This window comes from Urocitellus parryii, chromosome 4 (genome assembly GCF_045843805.1).
Source record: "Urocitellus parryii isolate mUroPar1 chromosome 4, mUroPar1.hap1, whole genome shotgun sequence".
In the NCBI taxonomy this organism is placed as follows: Eukaryota; Metazoa; Chordata; class Mammalia; order Rodentia; family Sciuridae; genus Urocitellus; species Urocitellus parryii.
This window is the reverse complement of record NC_135534.1, coordinates 49,033,399-49,060,373: the sequence shown is the minus strand read 5'-3', so window position 1 is coordinate 49,060,373 and position 26,975 is coordinate 49,033,399. Positions and strand designations below refer to the sequence as shown.

At 33.0% G+C, this 26,975-nt stretch overlaps 1 protein-coding gene across 1 annotated transcript in view; it reads left to right on the top strand.

Annotated features, from left to right (window-relative positions):
* The window catches only part of Pde3b (phosphodiesterase 3B), a 172,778-nt gene that overhangs the window by 95,767 nt on the left and 50,036 nt on the right, over nucleotides 1-26,975 (top strand). Inside the window, exons 2-5 of the mRNA XM_026398986.2 lie at nucleotides 12,057-12,107; nucleotides 17,046-17,294; nucleotides 19,855-19,994; nucleotides 24,595-24,701. Coding sequence (XP_026254771.1) covers nucleotides 12,057-12,107; nucleotides 17,046-17,294; nucleotides 19,855-19,994; nucleotides 24,595-24,701 — 547 coding nt within the window. The remainder of the gene's footprint in view (nucleotides 1-12,056; nucleotides 12,108-17,045; nucleotides 17,295-19,854; nucleotides 19,995-24,594; nucleotides 24,702-26,975) is intronic.

The window sequence follows — 26,975 nt, the reverse complement described above, 5'->3', positions numbered from 1 at the left end:
TTATCATTAGTTAAATGATAATTTTATAAGTTTATCATTAATTTACTGAAGTTATTTATTTAGCCTGGCAAGAAAGAAAAGACAAAAGGCCTAAAGTTAGAGCTCTGGGACCCAACAATGTTGGGTTGTTTCAGTCAGGTTTTCCACTGCTGTGACTAGAGGACCTGACCAGCACAATTACAGAGGAGGAAGAGTTTTTTTGAAGGCTCATGGTTTCAGAGGTCTTGGTCCACAGAAGACAGGCTCCATTACTCAGGGCTGAAGGTGAGGCTGAACATCGTGGCCAAAGAGGATGGTAGAGGGAAGCAGCACACATCATGGTGACCTGGGGGCAGAGAGAGAGTCTCCATTTGCCAGATACAAATATATACCCCGAAGCCATGCCCCAATTTCCTTCTCCTTTAGCCACACCCTACCTGTTCAGTTACCATTTAGTTAATCCCTTTCAGTGGATTAAATTGCTGATTGGGTTAGGACTCTTACTACCCAATCATTTCTCCTCTGAATCTTCTTGCATTGTCTCACATGTGAGCTTTTGGGGGACATCTCACATCCAAACCATAACAGGTGTCAAAATGCTAAGCAAGGGCTGGGGTTGTGGCTCAGTGGTAGAGTGCTTGCCTAGCACACATAAGGCCCTGGGTTTGATCCTCAGCACCATATAAAAATGAAATAAAGATATTGTGTTCACTTACAACTAATATATATTAAAAAAATGCTAAGCAAGACCAGAGAGGAAACTGAAGTAAGTTAGAAATCTGAGAGTGGGATATTCTGGAAGCCAAGTGAGAAAAGTGATTTCAACGGGCAAGAGTGTTCAATTGGGCCAAATGATGTTAGATCAAAAATAGGAATAATGAGAATTGACTGTTGGCTTAATTAAAGACCTTAATGAGCAAATTTGGTGATAAAAGGGCCAAAAGTCTGATAAGAACTTAAGAGAGAATGAAAGAAGAGGAATTGGAAACAACCAATATATACAACTCTTCTGAGGAATTTTGTTGTAAAGGGGTTAGAGAAATGGAATAGTGGTCTGTAGAAGCACAATCATGACAAGGTGTATGTGTCTGAGGTGTGAGAAAGTTGCAGCATTTTTATCATTGGATTAGGATCACATAATAGAGTGAAACAAATTGAAATTAAGGACAACTTCCTGAGAACTGTTTTTCTGCAGCCTGTGTTTCCTCATACTGAAAGTAAAGACTGAAGGGTTGTCCTGCCTCCTCCAACCCCCCAGGGAGGGAAAACAAAAACAAAAAACGCTGAGAATAGGAACTGTTCCCTGCCCTGGCCTGTGTAGCACAGATTAACTAAATCTGCATCTTTACATTTCCTGCCTGTTGTCCCACTTGGATGCCTCTTCTCTTTTAAATGCTTTCCTACAAAAGCTTTCCTTGCCCCAGACCCTCAGAAGATGGACATTTGAAAATAAAAGTTTCTTCTATCTTCCTTCAAGCTAACTTTAAATAAAATCTATTATCCTTCCAATTAGACTCCAGATATTTGTAGAGTACAATGAATAGTGGAGCCTAGTGTTTTGCCCTTGTGCAGTAGTTCCACCTTGTAGCAGAGAATCTCTGGTGATATATAACTAGTAGAGTCAAATCTGCATCTGTGGTTGTAGACTAGACCTCACACAGTTCATCTGCAGTAACAGAATGAAATGCAAGGTATATCTATACAGGTAATAGAGAATAATTTGATGATCTCATAAGTAAACAGAAGGTCTAGGTAGAAACTTTTCATTTGTGAAAAGAAAAGTCTTATATAGACAGTATAAATCACTACCTTCTATCATAGTGAAAGGTAATGAAATTGGAGGGAGATTAACCACTGTTCAGATTCTAGCTCTGCCATTTGTTAGTTGCCATGTGGAAGAATTTTGTTAACAAATCTCTGTATTACTTAGGGACTCTGTAAAATGTAGAATTTACTCAGTGATGGTTCAAAAAAGAACATTTTAATGAAGAGTCTCCTTTGTTAGGGTCAAGAGAATAGGCAAGAGGTTAGATCACTATGGAAAACTGTTAACCTCACCTGGGACTGAAGGAACAAGGGTAGAAATGATGTTTTGCTGAAGTTCAAAAACGGATCACCTGGTAAGAGCTGTAGTCTTGAGGACAGTAGACAGTTGTTGCTAGACAGTGGTACTGCAGAGAATTGGAGTAGCCTTGCTTTCTCTCTCCTCCAATCTCCAGTTTCCAGCTCTTGGCTCAGATTGGCCAAATTTAAGAAAAAACAAGTTGCAGGGTTACTCAGATGATGCAGAATACATAGGGTTAAACTTCCCCAGGGTCCAGAGAAGAGCAAAAACTGGATCTGGGAGTCAAGTGTAAAGTAATTAGTATAATCACTAGGCCTCAACTTCTTCATATATAGAGGGGCTAATTGCAAAATTGCTGTGATTTCACATATGCTGTCAAGCACCCTGTCACACTGCTAACATATGGTACTGTTTAATAAATGATAAGTATACATCATGTAATTTATGGTTAATAATCGTTAAAACTTTAGAAGTAAGCAGATGAGGATTTAAATTCTCTGCCTCTTACTAGTCATGTAACTTTCAATAGTTTCTTGTATAATCTGTAGAGAAATAAGGTTGAGAATTACAGAAATACAGAGAATTCCAGTGAAGATTAAAGGAGACAGTATATGTTAAGTAGGCACATACAATGCAGTGTAAGTCATCATGAACATCATCATATTACTTGATTAGTAAGAATAGTAAAGAGATTAGTTTCTAAGAAATTACTAGTTCTGCTCTCATTTTTTCTAAATGGGGTTCTTCCTTGGTCTCATTGGGATCAAGGTTACTATCTTTGCATTTCAGTCTAAACTAACTATAATTAATTTAACTTTTTGACTATCCTTTTATGTTTTTGCTTTCTGTTCAATAAACATAGAGAATTAAATGTTTGTCTTCATTAGTCCTAAATTGGCATAGAAATGGAAAAAGTTGCAAGTGCTGAAATTCAGTTTTATTAGCATAGGTTTGTACATAAAGCTCAAGTAAAATGTCATTAAAAATAGGAGAGTACAGGATGTTATAAAAGATAATTCAGAGTTTTACTATCAAAAGTATTCTCTTAAATTGCACATAAATTTAACAGTTCTGTAAGTTTGATTTGAGGACACATATATGTTTTTCTTTTTGGCTACATGGGGAACAATGAACTAAAACCTCATTGACGTAATTGAACCTGATAACATCTCCTGGTTGTACTGCTGATGATTCACTGTGGTTTTGGTGGTTTTGTAGAGCTCCATAAAGCATGTTAGACTTACAAACATATTCAAACAGAAACTTTTATCAGGATTCAGCGTTTTAACCACAAAGAGAAGTTCAATTTAAATAAATGCACAGTCTTGGGTTGAACTTTATCAAATCAAGTAACATTTTTTAAAAACAGTATATACCTTGTATGTTACTTAGAAAAAATAGTACTTTTCTTAAAATTAGTTTTAAATATCTAACCACAGTGTGTGAAAAGATACAATAATCTCTAATAGTGTATTATATTTGAGTTTAAAAGGAAACAAATAATACTGAAAGCTCCTAAGAAGAGCAGGTTAAGATTTTATACTTTCATTAAATGATGTCTTATAATACAGAATGTACTGTACCACTTGGCTATCTGCAGTCCACATTTGTGCTGTTTCTTTTTTCTTTTTTTAATATTTATTTAGTTGTCAATGGACTTTATTTGTTTATTTATATGCAGTACTGAGAATTGAACCCAGTGCCTTACTCATGCTAGGCATGCACTCTACCACTATGCGATAATCCCAGCCCTTATGCTGTTTCTTCAACATTGAAACATAGTCTAGCACATATATTTTAACCATTGTCTCTTTTCTGTGAATAAAAGCAATGTGTAGATTTGTAGTTAGTGTAGCACTCTCAGTGTTTTGAAAAGTTCTTCCTTGTGGTACAGATAACTCATTCATTCATAGAACTGATTCCAACAGACATTTCCCAGTCTATACTATAGTTTACAAAGAAGTCATTAAATAGGAAAAAGTTGCTGGGTGCTGTGGCACGTATTTATAATCCCTGTGATTTAGGAGATTAAGACAGGAGGATTACATATTCAAGGCCAGCATGGGCAACCTAGACCCTTTCTCAAAATAAAAAGAGCTGGGGGAGCTGGGGTTGTAGTTCAGTGGTAGAACACTCACCTAGTATGTGTGAGGCACTGGGTTCAAGTCTCACCATATGTAAATAAATGAATAAAATAAGGCCCATCAAAGTCTAAAAAAATATTTGAAAAGGGGGGAGGGGCTGGGGATGTAGCTCCTTGAAAGAACACCCTGGATTCAATACCAGTACCTCTACCACTACGAAAAGGAAAAGTCACCTTTTATAATATGGTTCTTTCAGTGATAAGCACAAAAGCTGCCTCCTATCTTTTCTTATGTGTATTGCATAAATATCTAGATGATTTAGACTTTGCACGTGAGTGTATTTATCTTGAAGTAAAGTAAAATATCTGCTGTGTACAAATGTAACAGCAGTTACTCTTTTGCATTGTATAAGGTCTTTTCCATTCTGTGATGTCTCAAAGTGTCAAATGGTAAATACATTTGGAAATTTTTTGATCTGTTCTCTTTCAACATAATGTTTATCATTTGTGTGACTAGTTTTATTACACAGTAATATTTTATCTTATATGCTTTTGCTATGAGGAGCACAGAATCTGGTGCCTTGATTGTTAGTCTCTTCTCTTTTAGGAACAAAAATCTTCACTAAGAAAATATTATGTTTTTTTTTCTAGAAAATTCTTTGGGTTTACCAAAGAGGTTTTTGTGTTTCCTGTCATTATTTGATAAAGTTTCAAAGTAGACAATGTGCAGATGAATATAAAGAGAATGGATAACCATCTTTTAAAAATCCAGCTTTTAGATAATTGTATCCTAATAACACTTTTGTTTTCATGTGCTTGTGGATATTATCACACATAGAGATGAATGTTCTTTTTATAGTAGAGTCCTGTTCTTGAATTATACTTAACATTTATTCTGATATATATCACTGTATTTATCAACACCTTAGGCTTCAGAAAACTACTTTTAAGTTCTTTCATATTTGGGTGGATATGATATAATATAGTTAAAATGCATATTTAACAGATATTAATAATATTTAGACATGGTACTTTAACTAAGATGACTTTTAAAGAATAAACAGATCTTTGGGTACCTGCCTGGCTGATAAGAATATAGTGGTTATGAAGATGATAATATTGAGATTTCTGTGGGAATCAGAATTAATCTTAATTTCACAGTTATTTGAGGAAAATCTGTTGATTCAAAGATTGTAATTTGATGGAAAGTGGCTAATATTCTTTTTTTAAAGTATATTTTTTAGTTATAGGTGGACACAATATATTTTATTTTTATGTGGTGCTGAGGATTGAACCCAGGGCCTTAAGTGTGCTAGGCGAGTGCTCTACCTCTGAGCCACAATCCCAGCCCGAAAGTGGCTAATATTCTTATTACTGTTTCCTAGTTTAAAATCTTCCTAATATTATAAATGTGTATATATTTTTATATGCTTTATGTGTATATATTTTACGTTTTTGTGTATATATTACATATATACATTTTATTTATATAGTCATAAATATGTATTATAAATATATTGTATATAATTAACAATATATAATTATATATATAATATATATAAAATAATATGTATTCTAATATTACAGAGGCATTTAGCAATATCTCCAAAATCTTTAAAATCTTGAAGATTTTGCTACTTTGGATATCTCCCCCTCTGTCCAGTGTCATTAGTTCTCTTTACAGGCCTATTAAGTACAAACATGCTCTGGAACCTGCCGGGTCCAATAAAAGAAAACATGTCATCTACTAGCAGGTATAATTTGACTTCCTCCTTTCCTGTTTGGATGGACTTTACTTTTTTCTCTTGCCTATTGCTCTTGCTAAGGCGTCTAGTATTGTGTTGAATCAAGCGGTGAAAGTAGGCATCCTTGACTTGCTCCTGATCATAAAGGAAACACTTTAAGCTTTTCCTCATTCAATATGGTGTTGATCATGGGTTTGGCATACATAGCCTTCATTGTATTGAGGTATGTTCCTTCTATACCTAATTTTGAGTACTTTTATCATGAAGGAATATTGAATTTTATTGAATGCTTTTCTGCATCTATTGAAGTGATCATATGGGTTTTGTTCTTTATTATGTTGATGTGAAGTATTACATTTTGTCATTAGTTCTTCTTTTAAAGAAGAACTTTTAAAAGGTTTTGAAAAGTGTAAATTTGCCACTGCCAGTGGTGAAGCCATCTAATACTAGGCTTTTCTTTGTTGGGAAATTTTTCTTACTGACCAAATTTCAGATTTTTTGGTCTGCTTAGGTTTTCTGTGTCCTCATAGTTCAATTTTGGTAGGTTTTTGGTGTACAATTGATCATAATAGTCTCTAATAGATAGTCCTATTGGATCCCTAATAGTCCCATCAGAGATCCCCTTTGTATTTCTTTAGTATCAGTTGTAATACCACCTTTTTCATCTCTGATTTTATTTGTTTGGGTTCTCGTTTTTTTTCTTGGTTAGTCTAGCTTTTAAAGTTCATTGATGTTGATTTCTTTTTTTTTTTTTTTTTTTTTTAGAATTTTTTAATATTTATTTTTTAGTTATCGGCGGACATAACACCATTGTTTGTAGGTGGTGCTGAGGATCGAACCCGGGCCGCACGCATGCCAGGCGAGCGCGCTACCACTTGAGCCACATCCCCAGCCCCTGATTTCTTTTTTAAAAAACCAATACTTTATTTCATTGGTTTTCTTTTTAAGTCCCTATTCATATTTTATTTTTTGGTAGTGAAGATTGTGAATCCAATGGTATTTTACCACTATACTACATCCCTAACTCTGTATTACTATTATTTATTTATTATTATTTTGAGACTTGGGGCCTCACTAGATTTCTGAGGCTGGCTTTGAACTTAAAATCTTCCTGTCTTGGCCTCCTGAGTCACTGGGATTATAGGTATGTGTCACTGTGCCTGTCTATACTCATTTATTTCTTCTATTGTCTCTGTAATTTCTTTCTTTCTGCTTAATATTGGGTTTAATTTGTTCTTGACTTTCTACTTCCTTAAGTTACATCATTAGGTTGTTCATTTGAACTCTTTCTTTTTTTTTATTTTGGTAATTATTGATATACACTTTGATCTTAATCATACTTTTCTATATTATGTAGGTTTTGGAGTTCCAAACCCATTTTCATTTGTTTCAAGAAAATTTAAAATTTCGCTTTCAATTTCTTCATTGACTCCTTGGGCATTCAAGATTGCCTTATTCGATTTCTATGTATTTGTACAATTTGTAAAGTTCTTGTTGATTTCTAGTTTTATTTCATTCTTATCAGAAAAGATATGGAATATGATTTCAGGTTTTACAAATTTGTTGTAAAAAAAACTATATATTAGGCAACAGGTTTTGTGGCCTAACATATAGTCTACCTTGGAGAACATCCCATTGATTGATGAAAAGAATATGTATTCCACAGCTGTTAGGTAAAAATGTTCTGTAAATGGCTGTTAGGTATATTTGGTGTACAGTATAGTTCGGTTTTCATGCTTCTTTGTTGATTTTTTTTTTTTGTATGGATGATCTGTCCATTGATGAAAGTGGGGAGTTGAGATATCCCCTATTATTATTATTATTGTTATTATTATTATTATTATTATTATTATTATATTAAAGACTATCTCTCCCTTTAGATCTAAGAATGTTTGCTTTATATAATTGGTGCTCTGGCTTTATATAATTGGGTGCATATATATTTATATTATTATTTCCTCTGGTTAAGTTGATTCCCTTTCTGACCTTCTTTGTTGTTTTTACAGTCTATTTTAGTATACACACACACATGCACACACATGTATTATCTTCACTTTTCTTTGGTTTCTGCTTTTGTTAAATATTATTTTCATTCTTTGACTGCCATTTTTTGTGCTTATGAACTGAAATTCTTTCAGGCAGCATATACTTGAGTCTTTTTTTTCTATCAATTTAGTCTTTTTTTTCTATCAATTCAGTCTAAATACTTAATTGGGAGATTTAATTCATTTACATTCAAGATTATTATTGATAAATAAAGATATATGCCTGTCATTGTTATTTTCTCATTGTTTTGCATTTCCTTCCTTTCTTCCTTATTTCTTTCTCTCTTATTCATCTTTGTGAATTTAGTATTCTGTATTGTTAATGCTTGATTCTGTTATTTTTCTTTTTTTTTCCCTGCATCTTCTCTACTATGGAGTTTTATACTTTTGCATATTTTTATGATGGTAGTTATCATTTCTTACCCCTACTGTAGGGCTTCCTTAGTATTTTTGTAAAGTCAGTCTGGTGATAATAAATTTCCTCAATTTTTTTTCTTAGATTTGATTTCTTTTTAATTTCTGAAGGATAAATTTTCTGGATATAACATTATTGGTTGATAATTCTTTGCTTCCAGGACATTGCATATATTACCCTAGTCTCTCCTTGGTTCCTAAGGTTTCTAGAGAGAAGTCTGCTATTGGTTTAGTAGGAATTTCCTTGTATGTCATTTGACACTTCTCTCCTTCTGTTTTTGGACTTTTAACAGTTTGACTTTAATATGCCTCACAGAGGGGCTTTTCTGGCCAAATCTATTTGAGGTCCTTTGAACTTTCTAGACCTAGATGTTCATATCTTTCTGAAGATTTGTATGTTTTCAGCTATTATTTTATTGAATGGGATTTCTATGCCTTTTCCCCCTCTTTTCTCCTTCAGGTATATCAATAATGAATGGTAACATTTGTTTGATTCGTGGTGTCCCATAGTCTTGTGGCTTTCTTTGTTTTTGTTTTCTTTGTTTTTTTTCAGGTGTCTGTGGCATTATTGGGTCTTCTATGGATCTTCTGCTTACTTTATTCTGTGTGAAATCTCTCTTGATTCAGGGTTGGTCTTGACTGGAAATATGGAATAGTAGATGATGTGTGCTTTGTTACCATCTTTATAAGAACACCTTGAGTCTCCTTTCTGTGCAGAATTCTGCCACATCCCAACATTTTGTCTCAAGCACTTCAATAGATTGGAGTTGTTGTCCTTTGCACGTTTTGGTCTTTTTATTGTGTAGGAAATCTTGCTGGGCACCTCTAGTCAGCCATTATGCTGGCATATGATCTAAGTTTTTACTCTTAATTTCTATATTTATGATTTTGTGGGCCATAATGCTGCTATAAGAATATACCTAACTGGAATTCCTGGGCCATTTATTTTCCTTCTTTTTTTTTCCAGAAATTTTCATTTTCTCAAAATCATTTTGATATTCTAGTTCAAATTACTTAGAAGGAGGTTTGTTTGCTAGCTCTTTGTGGTTTTCACTGTGTCTGTTTTTAATTCTTGCTATGAAGGAAATTTTAGCCTAATCCTGCTGATTTTGGGTGAGAATTTTGATCCTGTAGAAAGTGACTGCAAATAAGAGTGAGCTGCTGCTTAAGAGCTGATTTAAAACCAACCTAACAAATATAAATGGGAGAAAACCATAGTCGGAGAAAGGACTAGAAGGAGTGAATTTATTAAGAGATATATTATACAACAAGTCTACATTTTCTACAGAAAATAGTAGAGAGATTTAAAACAAGTAAATAGAGGGACTGAAATGGAACAAGATTAAATTCCCAAATTCATGTTTGATTACATCAAAATGAACCCAGCTATTATGTATAACTATAATGGACTAATAAAAGCATAAAAAAAGAGTAAGTGGAGAGAAAAAAGCATTGCAAATTGTGAAGTTTTGTAGACCTCTAAGATTACAGTTGAAATAGAGTATACATTACTTCTCATGTTAGCAGCCCCTTTTGTGTAGGCAGCCTTGAAATGCTTTGGGGAATGCTTTTAGAATGTAAGCTAAAATGGGATTGCTCTTTTTAATTTATCAGCAGATTCCTTTATATCAGTGTTTTTCAACCTCTTTTCTTTGTAATTTCCACACCTCAACCAGGAGCTCTTTGAACATCTTTTCCCTGTTGACCCATCCCTCTCCATGAAATTTTAATAATAAATAATAATAATAATGATAAATAATAAATTTTGATTTATTTCTTCATGTGCAATGTATCTGTTTATGTATTGTGGCCTTTCGAGGGCTAAACATTATTTTAATTGTCAAAATTCACCTGCTTGGAGTGGTGGCACTACCAATGAGGAATGTATAAATACAAATATGTCTCTTGTTAGTGGAGTGCAAATATTTTAAAAGCAATGTTTATTTAGTCATGGATCAAGGAAGTGGAGAGATAAGAAGACAACTCAGTATTACAGTATTCTATTAGAGGTATGCTTGAATTAGCAAAAAAATAAACTTACTGTTTAGATTATTGAATCTGTTTGATGATATCCTTGTGGAAGAAATACAGAAATAGATTTAGAATACAAATTACTGACTTCATGCCAATCTCATAGGTAATTTTTAGTGACATATCATAAAACTCAGAGTTCACTCCTGTCTATTTTAGACTATTATTAGTGAACTTGAGAAAACTCAGATTTACAAATGTTTTGATGATCGGAGGAAGATGAATAAGCGTTTGTAGACTTCCTCAATCTCCAAATAAATTTTGACAAGCTAAAGTATAGACAGAAGTAAAATATTCCAGTTGAGTCTAAAGAGCCAGTTGTAGACAAATAGCATGGAGAAATGGGTAATAGTATATTAAGTACAAAAGAATCTTAGGGATTGTAAGTTATTTATTAACCTTAGTATATTTTTAGGAAGCTATGAACATCTTAAGCTTCCCTAAAGAGTTTGTCTAGAATCTGTATTGTATGCTGGTCAAATCACAACCTGAAATAATTATATAAGGACCATATTTATGGTCATATAAAATAAATTTAATGAGTAAATTTAGTAAGTCTGCTAAATATATAACATATTTTGTAGCTACAGTGTAACTATTTTGTGGATAGTGGTTCATGAATTTAGTAAGTGGATGCAGAATATCTTGATTTTCTTTGGAATTTTGAATAATTTTGAGTATACTAGCTAAAATAAGAGTTAGCATATTATAGCCCACTGACAAAATTCTGCCATCAGCCTGTTTTTACATGATCCTGGAGCTAAGAATTAAAAAAAAAAAAACTTATAAAGTATAAAAGAAACACAAAAACAAAGAAAATGCCATAGATACCTTATATGGCTTGCAAAGTCTGAAATATTTTTATGTTCCTTTTAGTTTTTTCAAATCCTGATAAAATATTGGACCAATGGTAGAATAGGTAACACTTAAAGACTTTTTCCAACCAAAAGATTTAAAACCAAGGACAAGAAACAAATATTTCAATGTATAGAAATAATGATTATATTATAAATTAAATAGTCTGATATTTGAGTAAGGTCCAAAACTAGAAAATAGCAAGTAAAATGAATTAAGCAAAAGGTTGAGACTTATTTATTAACTCAATAAACCTCAAAGAAATTTAGGATTAATAGTAGGTGGCAATTGTAACCTACTAAATTAAAGTCTCCTTGAGTGTAGTAACAACTATATTTGAAAGGGAATCAGCCAGAAAGCCTCTTACGAAGAAAGGAAGGATAAAACTAGTCTGGGGCTAAGAAGTTACCATTGATAGCCTAAAAAGGAGACAAACCGGCAAGCAGCCATTACTTATCTGCATATTAGAAGGCGTGTGTATTATTTTTATAAATTCACTCTTTTGTACTTAATCTAACCCCAAATACAACAAGATTTTTAAAGTGCTTTTCACAAAAATGCCTTGTTTGTAAAGAAATAGCTCCACCCATTGACACTGGTTTTAAGATGATGGATGATAAGACTTTGCAGAGGGTGGGGAGGGGAAGAAAAGTTTGATGATATTCAATTTTTCTTTTGTATTTAATGATTGGATGTAATATTGGATTTATATTTTACTTTAAAGTTATTTTAATTTTAAGTTATTTGAGATAGCTATAATTAAGGAGACTAAAATTTGTCTTTACACATATTTGTTCATTTATTTCTGGTTGGTAACCAAATGTAATTTTTTTTTCCAGATGATTCTTTGGGATTGGGACTTGAAGCAGTGGTATAAGCCTCATTACCAGGTAAATATGAGTGATCCACTAATAACTGCTATCTGTAATGAAACTTTTGACTTTTAAAATGAAGTTACATTCACGAGATTTCTGTGCCATAAAATTTTCTTTAACTGAAGTAAACTGGCAAAAGCCTTCACTGAGGTGAATTAAAAAACAAAAACAACAACCTAACACAGGAAAAACACAAGAAAAAAGGAAACACCAAATCAAACTTACATAAATATTTTTAAAATGTTACTAATATAATCTGGGCTCAGAATAATTTAATATTTCTATATTCAGGATGAGATTATTTTTCTTTTCTGATGTGGTGTTCTGATCTAAAGAACATAAGCAGAGTTAAGGTCATATATGAGATGAAGCAAAAGAAATCGCAGAATATCTTATTAGGAAAGTAAAAACACCTTTCATATTTTGGTAAACATTTTATTGAATTATACATACAGAAAAGTGTACAGCTCAGTGAATGTCCACAAGCTGTACATCCCATCTAAATAGTACCTATTTGAAGAAATGGATAATTATGGTATCCCAAAACCCTCACTTATGCCCCACTGTCATAACCTACATCACTAAAGATAACCTATCCTTACTTCTAGTAATTAATTGTGTTACAAAACTTAATGTACATTAAGGTTAACTATTTGACCATTTAAGTAATATACGTCCACGACAGAAAAAATGAAAAATAGAAATATAAGTAAAAAAGAAAACATCAAGCAATGACTGTTATTATAACTGCTAATGTTCAATGTGCATTTTATAGATCTTTTCCCATTACTAATGTGTGTGTAATCTATTCTATAAAAATTGTATTATCATGTTCAAAATGCTGTTTTGAAACCTTATGTTTTTTCATAGTAATGGATTAACTAATAAATATTTAATCATCTGTGTTACAGAAATGTTATCTATTTATTTATTTCACTAGTTGTTTCAAAACCAATTTTTGAAAAATGAATATTTATTTGAATAGCTGGGTTTTACTCTTTAAACAGTTAATTTAACAGCTACAATAGCCCCTACAAATAAGATATCCTCTGGCCTTCATATAAAATCATATAACCTTTGCAGTCAGATGAAATCAAGGAGAAGCCACACCTCCTAAGAAGGGGATAGTTCTTTGACCTAGGGTGGCTTTACCAACAGATATTCAAAAAGATACTCAATTTCTTATTAGAATAATATCTAAATTACTGATAAAATCTAAAGAATAATAAATGGTATAGCCAATTTAATAGACTTTTAGTCAGATTGGTATATATTAAGCCTCTCTGCCCTTTTTATCTCTTTTTCCTCTTTGCCTTTCAAATGGACAGTTTTTAAAAATTGAAATGGAATATTCATCTATGAAAATGCACACCTCAAATGTACAACTTGAATTTTCTCAAAATGAATATACATATGACCATCATTCAGATTAAGAATTCAGTACCTCAAAAGCCCCCTTATACTTTTTTCTCCTTAGCTTCCCCCAAGCGTTATAGCAATCCTGATTTCCGCCTTTACAGCTTAGTCTTTCCTGTCTTTGAATTTTATGTAAATGGAAGTGGTTGCATTTATTCTTTCTTTATTTATTTTTTTGGTACTGGGGATTGAACTCAGGAGCACTCAACCACTGAACCACATCCCCAGCCCTATTTTGTATTTTATTTAGAGACAGGGTCTCACTGAGTTGCTTAGCACCTCGTCATTGCTGAGGCTGACTTTGAACTCGATATCTTCCTGCCTCAGCATCCCAAGCCTCTGGTTACATGTATTTGTTCTACTTCTTTCTTTTCAGAAAAAAAAATCTGTGAGATTAATTAATGGTATTGCATGAAGAAGCAACCTATTCATATATATTCTATATAGCATGTCATTGAATGAATATATTACAATTATTTATTTGTTGTGTAGGTAGGCAGACATTTGTTTTATTTTCAGATTTTTCTCTTGTAAGTAATGATTCTGAGATACTCTCAATACTCTTTTGGTTGGCTATCTATTTTGGAGTTGATTGCTAGCTCAAGACTTTTGTCCAGTTTTCTTTTACTTTATTCTGGACCGAGTGTATATGTGTATACATATATACATGTACATACATACATATATATACATATATGTAATCTGTGTTGATTAAAGATTTCTTCAGGTCTGTGGCTTTTTATGGTATCTTTTGATAAAGATATTCCATCTTTTAATAGAGAGCTAATTTGTTAGGCATTTCCTTTTTGGTTTGTGATTCTTATGTTGTTCCTTTTCTCCCTCCTCCTCTTTCACCTCCCCTCTCCCTGCTTTCCTTCCCCTACCTTCCTTCTTTCTCCCTTCTTGTTTTGTAAGAGCTGGAATCTCTAAGTTGCCTGGGCTGGCCTCTAATGCCTAGACTCAAGTGCTTCCTCCTTGCTCAGCTTTCCAAGTAGCTTGGGACTATAAGTTCACTTCACTGTTCCTTGCTTGTTCCGTGTTCTATTTAAGATCTCTGCTCCCAAGATCATGAAGTTTTTCTTCTGTGTTACCTTCTAGAAATTTTCTTGTTTTACTTTTCATCTTTAGATCTGTAATGCAGTTGGAATTAATTTTTCAGTTAAGTTTGTTGGTATTTTTATAGTGTGATAGGTAGCTTATGATAGTCGTCCCCCCGCCCCCCATTCATGGTTATCCAGTTGATTCAGTTCTGATTTTGGAAGCACTTTTTTACTTTCAAAATAGAGATCTTTTGAGAAATTCTACTGGGTTTGGTTTCTCCATCTCTTAGCCCCTCTGCTTATAACTTTGCAAATTCCCTCAGGGGAAAAGCAGTTAGGAATTTAAGCTTACTTCTTTTTTTTCATTAGTCTGGATCTTGCTTAGTCTTTCAGGTTGTCCCTGCCTTGATCCTGTGAACTCCAAATTTGTTTTCCTAGCCCCTTGAGACTACTGAGAGCTCTACTCTGGTTCCTAGCTTCTTGACTGCTTTGCTTCTCAGCCTGTCTGCCCTGTGCCAATTCCTTGAGGGAAAAAGTAGTACAGAATGTTGGGTTCACTTTTTTAAAAAATTTTTTGAAAATTATTTATTGGTATGTGGTACTGAGGATTGAACCCAGTGCCTCACACATGTCAGGTGAGTGCTCTGCCACTGAGTCACGACCCTAGCCCAGGGTTCACTTTTATCTTAGCTCTGGTTCTAGACTTTTTTAAACCCTGATGCTTGATTGTGCTATGTTACCTTGAAATGTTTGCTATTAGTATTGTATTTCAGCTTTCTAGTCGAAATTTTTTTTTCTACAAAGGATGAGAGAGCAGATATTTTAACATTAAGGCAAGGCATGGCCACTGCCACCACTGAAACTGTTCCTCTTCCTTTTCCCCTCTTTTGTTCCTTTCTGCTCCTCCTCTTTACTCTTTCTTTAATAATCATTTAAAATGTAAAAACTATGCTTAGCTTTCTGTCCAAAATCAAGATTTTGTCAAATATAAGTCAATGAGAAATAGGAATTTAAGTTCAACTTTTAAAATTATATTAAATAATTCAAATATTTAATTTGATATAAGTCTGTTATGTGCATTTCTCTTTTCACCTACAATAAAAGCGAAAGTCCTTGTCACAGACTTAAAAGAACTCACACAAAATGTCCCTTTCTTTATTTCTTTTTGCCCCTTCCACTGATCTTCTATTACTTTTTCCTTCATTTACTCTGTTCCATCTGTACTGGCCTCTGTGTTGTTTCTCAACAAAGCCAGGCAGGATTCTGCTTCTGGATCTTCACACTTCCTAACCTGTCTGTGTACAATGCTTATTTCATATCTCATCAAGTCTTGACATAAATTCAAAGTGAGACATCCCCTAACTACACTCTCTAAAATTGCATTGCCTTTTCATCACTTCCTTTTTCCTGCATTTTTCTTTTTAGCCTGCTCAAAACCTGTATGACCCTTCATTACTTAGCTTGGAGTCTAGTGGTCTCAAAACTTTGTGCCTTTGTACGCTTATTTTTTTATTGTTCTTTTATGTAGCCTGTTCTTCAGCAATTTCATGTTGCCTGTACATCCCTATATTACCACTTTTGTACCTTTATTTATGTGCCTTTCCTTCTTATGTAATGAGCTTACCTGATACATTTTTCTTCAGTTTTACTATAAAAACTTACTTTCCCCTAATATTTATAAACAAAATCCTACCACAGTTTTAGGGCTCAGCTGAAAGACTACCCCTTCCATAAAATTTCTCATAATCATTCAGCTTAAACTTTTCTCTTATGAACTTTCACACCATTTTTTGGAAATTTTATCTATGTTTACCATAATGTTAATAGTAATAATACTATTTATTGTTACACTTCAAATATATTAGTAAATGCCTATGTGCTTGACATGTATTATCATATTTAATTCTCACATCAGCCCTTAAGAGTAAATGCTTTTACCTCCATTTTGCATTGAAGAAACTAAATAATGTTCAGATGTTAAATAATTTGTTCAAGGTCACACAGGGTTAAAGTCTACATTTCAAACTCTGGAAGCTTTGCAATAAAGCTGTTCCTACGCTAAATGGCTTCTTAAGTGAATAAGGTAAATGAAAGAAATGATTTATATGTTCAAAATAAATTTTGGTAAAAATGAAAGAAAATTGTTTATAAATTAATGAAATGTATAAATTATAAACAAAGTAAATATAGATTTAGTTCTATACTAATTATAAAGTAAATCAGTAGTAATGCATTCCATTAAAATGAGGTAAGCTCATGAAAAATAAAAAATTAAAGCTTATAGTGTCTGCAGTATTGTAGCATATATCAAAAAATTTAAATTAGAATCATACCACTTATTATATACCATTTATGTCATTCAAATGAATGAAAGTATATATTTAATAGGATTAGATTACTTATGCATTATGAAATAGATGTTGATTTAGAGTTAGTTTTCTTAAGTGTTAAGTTTTTTTGTGTAAAAAATACATAATTTTACTCTTTTCTTTTCTAGAATTCTGGAGGTGGAAATGGAGTTGATCTTTCAGTGCTAAATGAGGCTCGAAATATGGTGTCAGATCTTCTTAGTGACCCAAGCCTTCCTCCACAAGTCATTTCTTCCCTACGAAGTATCAGTAGCTTGATGGGTGCATTTTCTGGGTCTTGTAGGCCAAAGATTAATCCTCTCACACCATTTCCTGGATTTTACCCCTGCTCTGAAATAGAGGATCCAACTGAGAAAGGAGATCGAAAACTTCACAAGGTTAAAATAGAATTTTAATCCTATTGATAACATTGAATGATATTTTCAGATTAAAATTTCTTCTTTTTTGGGAGGGGAGGGGGATTGAATTCAGGGGCCCTCAACCACTGAGCCATATCCTCAGCCTTATTTTGTGTTTTATTTAGAGACAGGGTCTCACTGAGGTGCTTAGTGCCTCTCTATTGCTGAGAGTAGCTTTGAACTCCTAATTCTCCTGTCTCAGCCTCCCAACCCACTGGGATTATAGGTGCATGCCATTGCACCTGGCTAAAACTGCTTCTTTTAAAGTTATATTATAAAGGATCAACCTTTTTTACCTTTTATTGACCTGCTTTGGACTTTATATGAAGTTTTATAAACTCAAATAATTCTAGATGAATATTTAGGGTTTTTTTTTAATAATATTGATATAATTAGGAGTTAGAGCTTGTATGTATATTATTATTGCTATTGTTGTTAAGAAGTATGAACAATAAATACATTTATTTCTGGGCTTGTATAACAAACTCATATTAACCTGTTGTACTCTTTAGAATCCAGAAATTGTTCTTTTGAACCCCAAACCATAAATGATCATTCCAATATTCATTTTATGAATTACACAGTGTTACTTAAAAATAATTTTCATGAATGCTCTTTCTCCCTCACCCATTTAACCCACTGGAGATTGCTATAAACCAAGAGGTACTGATTTTTCCATTATTAGATACAGAATTAATTTCTGTTTATCAGTACTACAAAATAGGATTTCCTTTAGGAAATAATATTACTATTCTAAATAGGTATATGTTATGCTTTTTCAGAGTGCTTTTATTTGTTTTATTTGATTATTATTGGGATCTTTACCATTATCTAAAACCATAAAATTAGAAACATTTAGGGATTATCTTAGTTCAGCTAATTTACCCTATAAGTAAGAAAACTCAGAGAGGATAAAATTAAAATTAGTTAATTTGTCAATTCTAGTAGTGGAATAGAACTTAGAAAAAGGTAAACACAGTTTTTGGAGCAATTTTGATCAGATAATTTCACTTTGTCCAGATCTCAGCATTAGAGTTTAGAAATGCTGAAAAGCTTAGTGAGCAGAATTAGAGCGAAAGGATTTGAAAATTATTGATTACTCTCTGGATCATGAGTAGTTATGTGATTCTTTTATTTACTTATTTATTTATTTAGGTACCCGAGATTGAATCCAGGAGCTGTTAACCACTGTGCCACATTCCCAGCCCTTTTTTTTTTTAATATTTATTTTTTAGTTGTACACAGTACCTTTATTTTGTTTATTTATTGTTATGTGGTGCTGAGGTTCAAACACAGGGCCTTGCACGTGCTAGGCAAGTACTCTAATGCTGAGCCACAACCCAATCCCAACAGCCCTTCTTAAAGTTTTTTATTTTGAGACAGGGTCTCGATAAGTTGCTTAGGGCTAAGTTGTTTAGGGCCTCACAGAGTTACTAAGACTGGCTTTGAACTTGTGATCCTCTTTCCTCAGCCTCTGAAGCTGCTAGGATTGCAGGTGTGCACCACAGTTCCCAGCTGATTCTTTTATTTCTAAAGTTCATATAGTTGTGCCTGAAGAACTCTCTTAACAGTGGAACTTAATTATGTAACTTTATTTATTTAGCATTCTACCTCATAAGAAAAAGGTTAATCACAACATTTAAAAGGGATAGAGTCAATCAATAAAATAATTCATTAATGTATTCTTGAGTTAATCTTTACATTATGTATTGCTTGTTCTTTGCATTTTCTATTGAAATTTATTGCTCTTGATAGTACTTTTAAAAACTAATAATTTTTTTAAAACCTTAATCATAAAAATCATAAGGCTGAGGTTTGTGACTCAGTGGTAGAGTGTCTGCCTAGAATGTGTGAGGCATGGGGTTTGATTCTCAGCACCCCTAAATAAATAAGTAAGTAAGTAAATAAATAAATAGATAAATAAAGGGGTAGTGTCCATCTACAACTAAGAAATAAATAGATAGAGGCTGTGAACATTTAAAGTAAAAAAATATAGCAAACTAATAAAAAAAATTTTAAAAAAATCATAGCAGTATTATGTTTGTTACTATGTTTTCTATGTAGATAAGTTTATTGGTTTACTGGAAACAGTTTAAACATAATAATTAAACAGGGTATAAATGCCCTTTGTACTGAAAATCTAAAAGTTTTGGGCTTTAGGACTGGACATCTCTGATTCTAAACTTCTCCTCTGAAGTTGATTTTTCAGGTCAATCTTCCATATTCACTTTTAAATTTCCAATTTCCATTTTTTTTTCTTTAAACTAAGAGTGAAATGTGCAAATGGAAAAAAAATCTAGTTTAAATTGCAAAGAGTTCAGGAATTGTTTTTTTGTTTTTGTTTTTTTAGTGGGAGGAAGAAAAATAGACCAACAGTGTAGAATGTGAAATTTGGATAGATTTTCAGAACGAAATTTTTACTTTCTCCTATACATGTTAAAAATATACTTTTGTGTTGATATTTTTACGTGTCATCACATTTTCCACATGCAGCATGTAAAAGCATGACAAGTTTAACGATTATTAAATTATTTAACAGGGTCTAAGTAGTAGGAATAGCTTACCAACTCCACAGCTGAGAAGGAGCTCAGGAACTTCAGGATTGCTACCTATTGAGCAGTCTTCAAGGTGGGAACGCAGTAATGGCAAAAGACCTCACCAAGAATTTGGCATTTCAAGGTAAAATCCTCAGAATCTTTTAAAGAAATTTAAAGCATATACTTTGTTTTTGAAAATAAAGTTTGAAATATTTTTAAAAGCAGAAAGGAATGGTTGAAGCATTTTAGGTATAGGATAACACAGGCTATAATCATAGGTATGGTCAATAAACCGATTCTTACAAAGAAGCTGACAAGCCCTCTCTCAAAACATAGATAGGTCAGATACAAAGCATGCTGGAGCCTTAAGAACGTGGGTCAGTGATTTATTTTAGGAAAACTAGGGTCAATTTAGGACAGGGTACTAGGACAGCTTTTAAATGGGTGAAGATGGCCATTAGAGGGGCAGACAGCAATCCAGTGTATAGTATGCAAAGTTAGACCAACAGAGGTACTGGTTTGTGAAAGGATGATCATGTTCCCAGGCTCATCACAGTTGCTAGGTTAATATAGCAAGACTCTTTGAACCCTCTTTCTATTGGTGGCTGTGAGTACTAATATGTTCTGTAGTCTGTTGAGAATTTACTTGTGATAAAACAGCGCTAATCCTATAAAGTAAAGGTTTCAGTGACTACAACTAAATGAGGCTGGAAAAATTGCAGGAATTAAAATCTTTTGAATGTAAATATCATTTACTTTCATAACAAAGAATTCAATATTTTTCTGAAAGCCAGGAAAGGTATTGATCTCTTGCATGGACTAAAACTTCTCTTTAGTCAGTTAACTATGCTAATAAAATTGAAATTTCTATAAATGCAGTGTTACACCACTCTGTTACTTTGGGTCATGTGTTGTACTTTAGTTTGAGCTGTATAGTTTCACATTTGAAACAGTAGATGGCAGGATTGGAGCATAACAATTTTTTCTGTTAAAATTTATTTAAGATTTATATGTGAAATATAATTAGATAATTATAATTTTCCAGATACTTCAGTGGTTATTACTTTGAATCTTTTACAATACATTCAAATAGGTGAACTTAGTTTTTATAAAAGAAAAATCAAGCAAAATTATGTGTATAATAGGAATGGTTTGAAATATGAAGAATATAGTATAGGAAAATGAGCATTGATATAGATTTTTGCCTAGAGCCTAAACATGACAGTCTTTTTATTTTTTAAATAGAAGTAGGACAATGAAGGAGTGAACTGAAAATATAGCAGATTTCTTTTTTTAAGCCATAGGAAGCATTATCTTGAGAATATTTTAGGGCTTAAAAAGGGAAGTGGAGGGGCTCTAGCTGTAGCTCAGTGGTAGAGCGCCTGCCTGCCTTGCCTGTGTGAGGCACTGGGTTCAATCCTCAGCACGACATAAAAATAAATAAATAAAGATATTATGTCCATCTACAACTAAAAAAAATATTTTTTAAAAAAGTTTCTTTAACTACATTGAGGTAAGAACATTTTTATCCTGCTGCCTGAGATGATCAGTACTAAAACAACAACAACAACAAACATGGTCCAGAGAAAACTAATCTTTAACCCTGAAAAGTGTTCATATAAGGTAAATGTAGGTAGATTCTATATATTCACTTAACTGTCATTAAAACAAAATTATATGCCTCATGAAATATTTAAAAATGTGAAGAATAAAGTGATAAAGACCTCACTGGACAAGGCTTATATACATCTACTTTAAAGAAAAGTTAGAGCTTCTTGGTAATAAATTTTGAAGTGTACTTTGACCACGGGAATATATGAAGCATTGTCCTTTGTTTAAAAACACCATTTGAAAATTAAGTTGAGTCAGGTGTGGTGGCGTATACCTATAATCCTAGCAATTGGGAGGCTGAGGCAGGAGGACTGATGCCGCAGTCTGGCTGAGCACAAAATAACCAAGCCGCCAGGAGGCACTTGTAGGTTCAAACAGGAACACCTTTATTGCCCAAACTCCGCCAGCACCCCATGCGCACTTCCCGGGAACTCTTTCACCCTCCACCGGGCTCTGCCCGAACTCAATGGGAACCCCACAAGGACTCCAGGGGAACACCAAAGTAGGGGGTGCTGCCTATTCGTGGAGCCGCCCTATTCCCCCCACCTCCATCCGCCCTGTTGTCGCCCTGTTGTCGGACAGCAGGGTCCATATACAACTCAATACACTGCCTGTTTTATTCCAGCATCATCCAGTACAGCAATTATATACAGCTTAACTTAATTATCACCATCTTAATGGCTTGCTGGCCTCACCTCTCAACTATTACTTCTGGCAAAATGCCAGGGGCCATTCCGACTCTCAACAGACTGAAAGTTCAAAGGTAACTTCAGCAACTTAGTGAGGCCGTAAGCAATTTAACAAGACCTCTCCTCAAAATAAAATAATTAAAAAGGGCTTGAGATGTGGCTTCAGTGGTTGAGTGCTCCTGGGTTCATTCCTCGGTACAAAAAAAATTAAAATTAAGCTGAAGTATATGTCAAGAAAATTGAAGTAAATAAAATATTTGGGTAAAGAGTGATACCTTAGTGGTATAAAGAACAGCATAGAATTTAATTTTGCCCTACCTCAAGCTTTGCTTGGGAAAAAAAAAAAAAAGTGAAGTACTATAACCCAGGGAGCTGTGCATAGCTTTGATAAAAAGAATCTGAGGGAGATAACTAGAGAAAGAAGGATCATTCCATTTAATCAATCACTCTATTAAATTAAACTAATAGAGTTTATTTTTGGTCATCTCTTAGTGGACTTGTGATTTTACTATTTAAGGAGTCCATTCATTTACAACACTAAACTATCTTTCTAACATCATCTTTCTCTATTTTACTTGAAACCCTAGTTAAGCGGTTAACTATTTGATGTTCTCTTTGTCTATTTCTGTGCCCCTTTTTAATATAAAAGGAATTTAACTGAAATAGTACTTCTTACCCTTATTTCTGTACATCTTTAATTGGGCTAAGGTATTACCACTTTGTAAAGTAACACTTTGAAGACTGGAACTGTTGTTCAGTATTGGAGCATTCAGTATTAGTGCACAAGGCCTAGGGTTCATCCTCAGTACTGCAAAAACAAATGCAGACAAGTCACTCTGACATTTTCTTCTCTTGTTCTTGAAGGAAAAGTAATCTGTTTCACCTCTGGTTTTCTATAACACTTTCTTTGCCTATTTAATGGCACTTTTCACTTTTTACTTTTGTTAACAAGTACTACTCCTATGAGGCCTGTTCAAAGACTTTGGAATTAAATTAACATGGATCTTTGAAGATAAGTTGTTGCTTTAACAAATATCCTGAGGGGTTCAGCATCCCATATTGGATTATGATGCTTAATCCTGTGAAGAAAAGAGTCTGTTCACTTCAGATATGAGAGCAGAAAATATTTTTTCTGTATTAACCTTAGAGTAGGAATCTAAAGAAACTATCGTTCATTTATCCCACACAGATCTGTGGAACACAGATATAGCTCAACTCACAAATTGGTAAGCAAGTGAATATATAAGCAGCAAAATTATGAATATGGAAAACTGTTATAAGAGAGGCAATAATAAAGGCTTCTGCAGTCACAGAACACTTGATCTTGAGTAAATAGAATGAGGAACTGCAGGAAAGGTGGAAAGAGTTGGGGAGAAGCTTATTGAGAACTTAACCTACACTAAAAAATGTTGAATAAAACCAGAGAGAGAATCTAGATTTGTTCTTGCCCTTCTGGCAGAATGCCTAAATCAAGAATCAACCAGTAGAAGAAAATAAGCTAGTGAATATCTAAAGATGTGTTTTATATGTGCATGGCATTGTGCCACAAACTTCCATATATATTATTACTTTGTTTATTTTGCAAATTGTTATAATAAACTTCATTTTATTTATCATACTAGTATACTGTGATTATTATTTTTCATAACTCTCCTAAAACCTATGGTAAATATTTCAGTTAAAGGGAATTACTGAGATAAAGGTAGTCATTATCTGTGAGAAAGGGGAATAGAAAATGATGAAAAGTTCTATTTTAGACATTGATTCTCAGTGAAGTCCTTGAACCATCAATACAAACATTATCTAAGAACTTGTTAGAAAAGGAAATTCTTTAGCCCTATCCCAGACCTACTGAATCAGAAATCCTGGAGATGGGACCAGTAATCTGTGTTTTAAGAAGTTCTCCAGGTGGTAATGATAATCTGTGAGGCCAGGGATCATCAGACTCTATTTTCCAGACCTATTCTGATCCCTAACCAATTTTTTTTTAAAGAGAGAGAGAGAATTTTAATATTTGTTTTTTGTTTTTGGCGGACATAACATCTTTGTTTGTATGTGGTGGTGAGGATCGAACCCAGGCCGCACGCATGCCAGGCGAGCGTGCTACCGCTTGAGCCACATCCCCAGCCCCCCTAACTTATTTTTGTAAAGAAAATTTTATTGAAACACAGCCATACCAATTCATTTATTATTGTTTGTGGATGCTTTTGTGCTACCATGGCAGAGTTGAGTACAGAATTTATAGCCTCCAGTCAACAATTTATTATCTTGTCCTTTAACAGAAAAAAATATACTAACTATTGCTTTGGATCTTAGGTACTAGATATAGGACTAGGATCCAAATGTGTAAGCATATATTTGTTAACTGAATTAGAGACCAAAAAGAAAAGGAAAATAATTAAATTATTTTACAATTCTTAATCTGTTATCTTTCCTTTTTAGTCATGGATGCTATCTAAATGGGCCTTTTAGTTCGAATCTACTGACAATCCCAAAACAAAGGTCATCTTCTATATCACTGACTCACCATGTGGGTCTGAAAAGAGCTGGTAAGAAATTATTCTTTTAAAATTTTTTTAAATTTTTTTTTTTTTAAAGATAGGGTTTTACTATGTGGCATAGGCTGGCCTTGGACTCCTATGTCCAAGAGATCCTACTGTCTCAGCCTTCCATGTAGTTGGGACTACAGGTGTATGTGATGAATCTGGCTTAGAAATCAGTCTTTATAATTAAATATGGGAGTTCTCAAAATATATGGTAGTATAAATTTTTTTCACTCCATATTATATCTAATCTTGAATACTATTTTATGTAAATTAACACAAGTAAGCAATTTGGGTGGCTAGTAGTTGACCAATTGCTGATTCATTCAATAAGCACATTTTGAACATCTACAATGAACCAGGCACTGAAAGGCACTAGGAAATCAAAGATAAAATACAGAACTATTTTATCAACCTAAGTAATCTCAGCATTTCCAGAGGCTGTGACAGGAGGATTGTGTTTAAAGTCAGCCTCAGCAACTTAATGAGGGCCTAAGCAACTTAGTGAGACCCTATCTCTAAATAAAATATTAAAAAGTGCTGGGGTTGTAGCTCAGTGGTTAAGCGCTCCTGTTACAAAAAAAATACACACATATATACATATCTATATAAATACACGTGTGTGTGTGTGTATATATATGAATGTGTGTATATATATATATATATATATATATATATATATATATATATATATATATAATCTCCACACTGAAGCACAGACAGGAAAAAAAATACAAAATGACAAAACCAAGTGTGAGAGACATGGGACATAGTCAGAAGTCTCATATATCTGTGAATGAAGTTGCAGAAGAAGAGAGATGTTTAGCTCAGAATAATTTTCTAAAACTAATTAACCAACAGATTCATAAAGCTCAGTGAACCGAAGAAGGCTCAATACTGAGAAAATTATAGCTAGGTTTATCAACCAAATTCCTGAATTATAGATATAAAAAGAAAAATTTTTAAAACATACTTGGAAAAGGTTATTTTTTAAGAAACAATATGCAAAGCTAACAATGACCTTTTCAACAGCAATAATGGAAGTCAGACACAAAGAACGACACATTTAAAATGTTGGAGGAATAAAAATTGCCAACCGGATTATTAATCTAATGAAATATCTTGGAAAAAATGAAATAAAAATTTGTTAACTGTACTCAGAACATACACACACAAAATGATTAACTTGATTAACTATGTGTGATGATGGATATATTAGTTAATTTGATTGTGATAACCATTTCACCATGTGTAACATATAATTCTCATATAATATAATCCTTAACAAAATTTGGATTGGCTTCTTTATAAAATCTGAAAATCTGATGCTAAAATTCAAATGGAAATGCAAGGTTCCCAAAATATCCAAAAGAGTTTTTTAATAAAAATGAAAAAAAATTACAGGACTCACACTTCCAAATTTTAAAACTTACTACAAAGATACAATAATCAAGAGAATATGATGCTGGTACAAGTATATTCAATTTAGTGGATCCTATTGGGGGAAACTAAAACTACAAAACTCATAGAATAAAACAGGAGAAAATATCTGTGACTTGGATTTTGAATAAAGTGGGGTTTTTTTTGTAATGACATCAAAAGCACAGTCTGAGTGAAAATATTGCTAAATTGGAGTCATCAAAATTAAAAATATAAAAATTGTAAAAGGAGCACTTTTTTGTGTGGTGCTAGGGATAAAAGGAGCATTTTTTTTTATCTGGTAAATATTATCTACCAGAATTGTATTGCAAACTTAATACTTAAAGATGAAACACTTTCCTTCTGACTTTGGAAACAAAGTTACCCAATATCAATACTTGTATCCAACATTATCCTGGAGTTTCTAGACAATGAATTAAAATAAGACAAAGATATAAAAAACAATAAATATTGGGAGGGAAGATGTGAATCCTTTTCTTTATTTTCAAGTGGTTTTTTTTTTTGTGTGTGTGTGTGTGTGTGTAGAAAATCTAGACAAATCTAAAAAAAAGTAACATAAGTAATAAGTTTTTCAGAGTTGTTGGACATAGAAAAAATGTTGCATGCTCTACTATGAGAAAATAAAATTTTAAAACACCATTTACCACTACATCAAAAGTCATCAATTACCTAGTGACAAATCTAATGAAAAATGTGCAGTACTGTTGTAATTAATGACTTTAGAGTAAGGCAAAATTTCCTTAGCCAGACTCAAAAAATACTCACCATATAGGATTATATGGATAAATTTGAGTATAAAAATGAATAAACATTCATATAAAAAGAACTGAAAAAACTTTC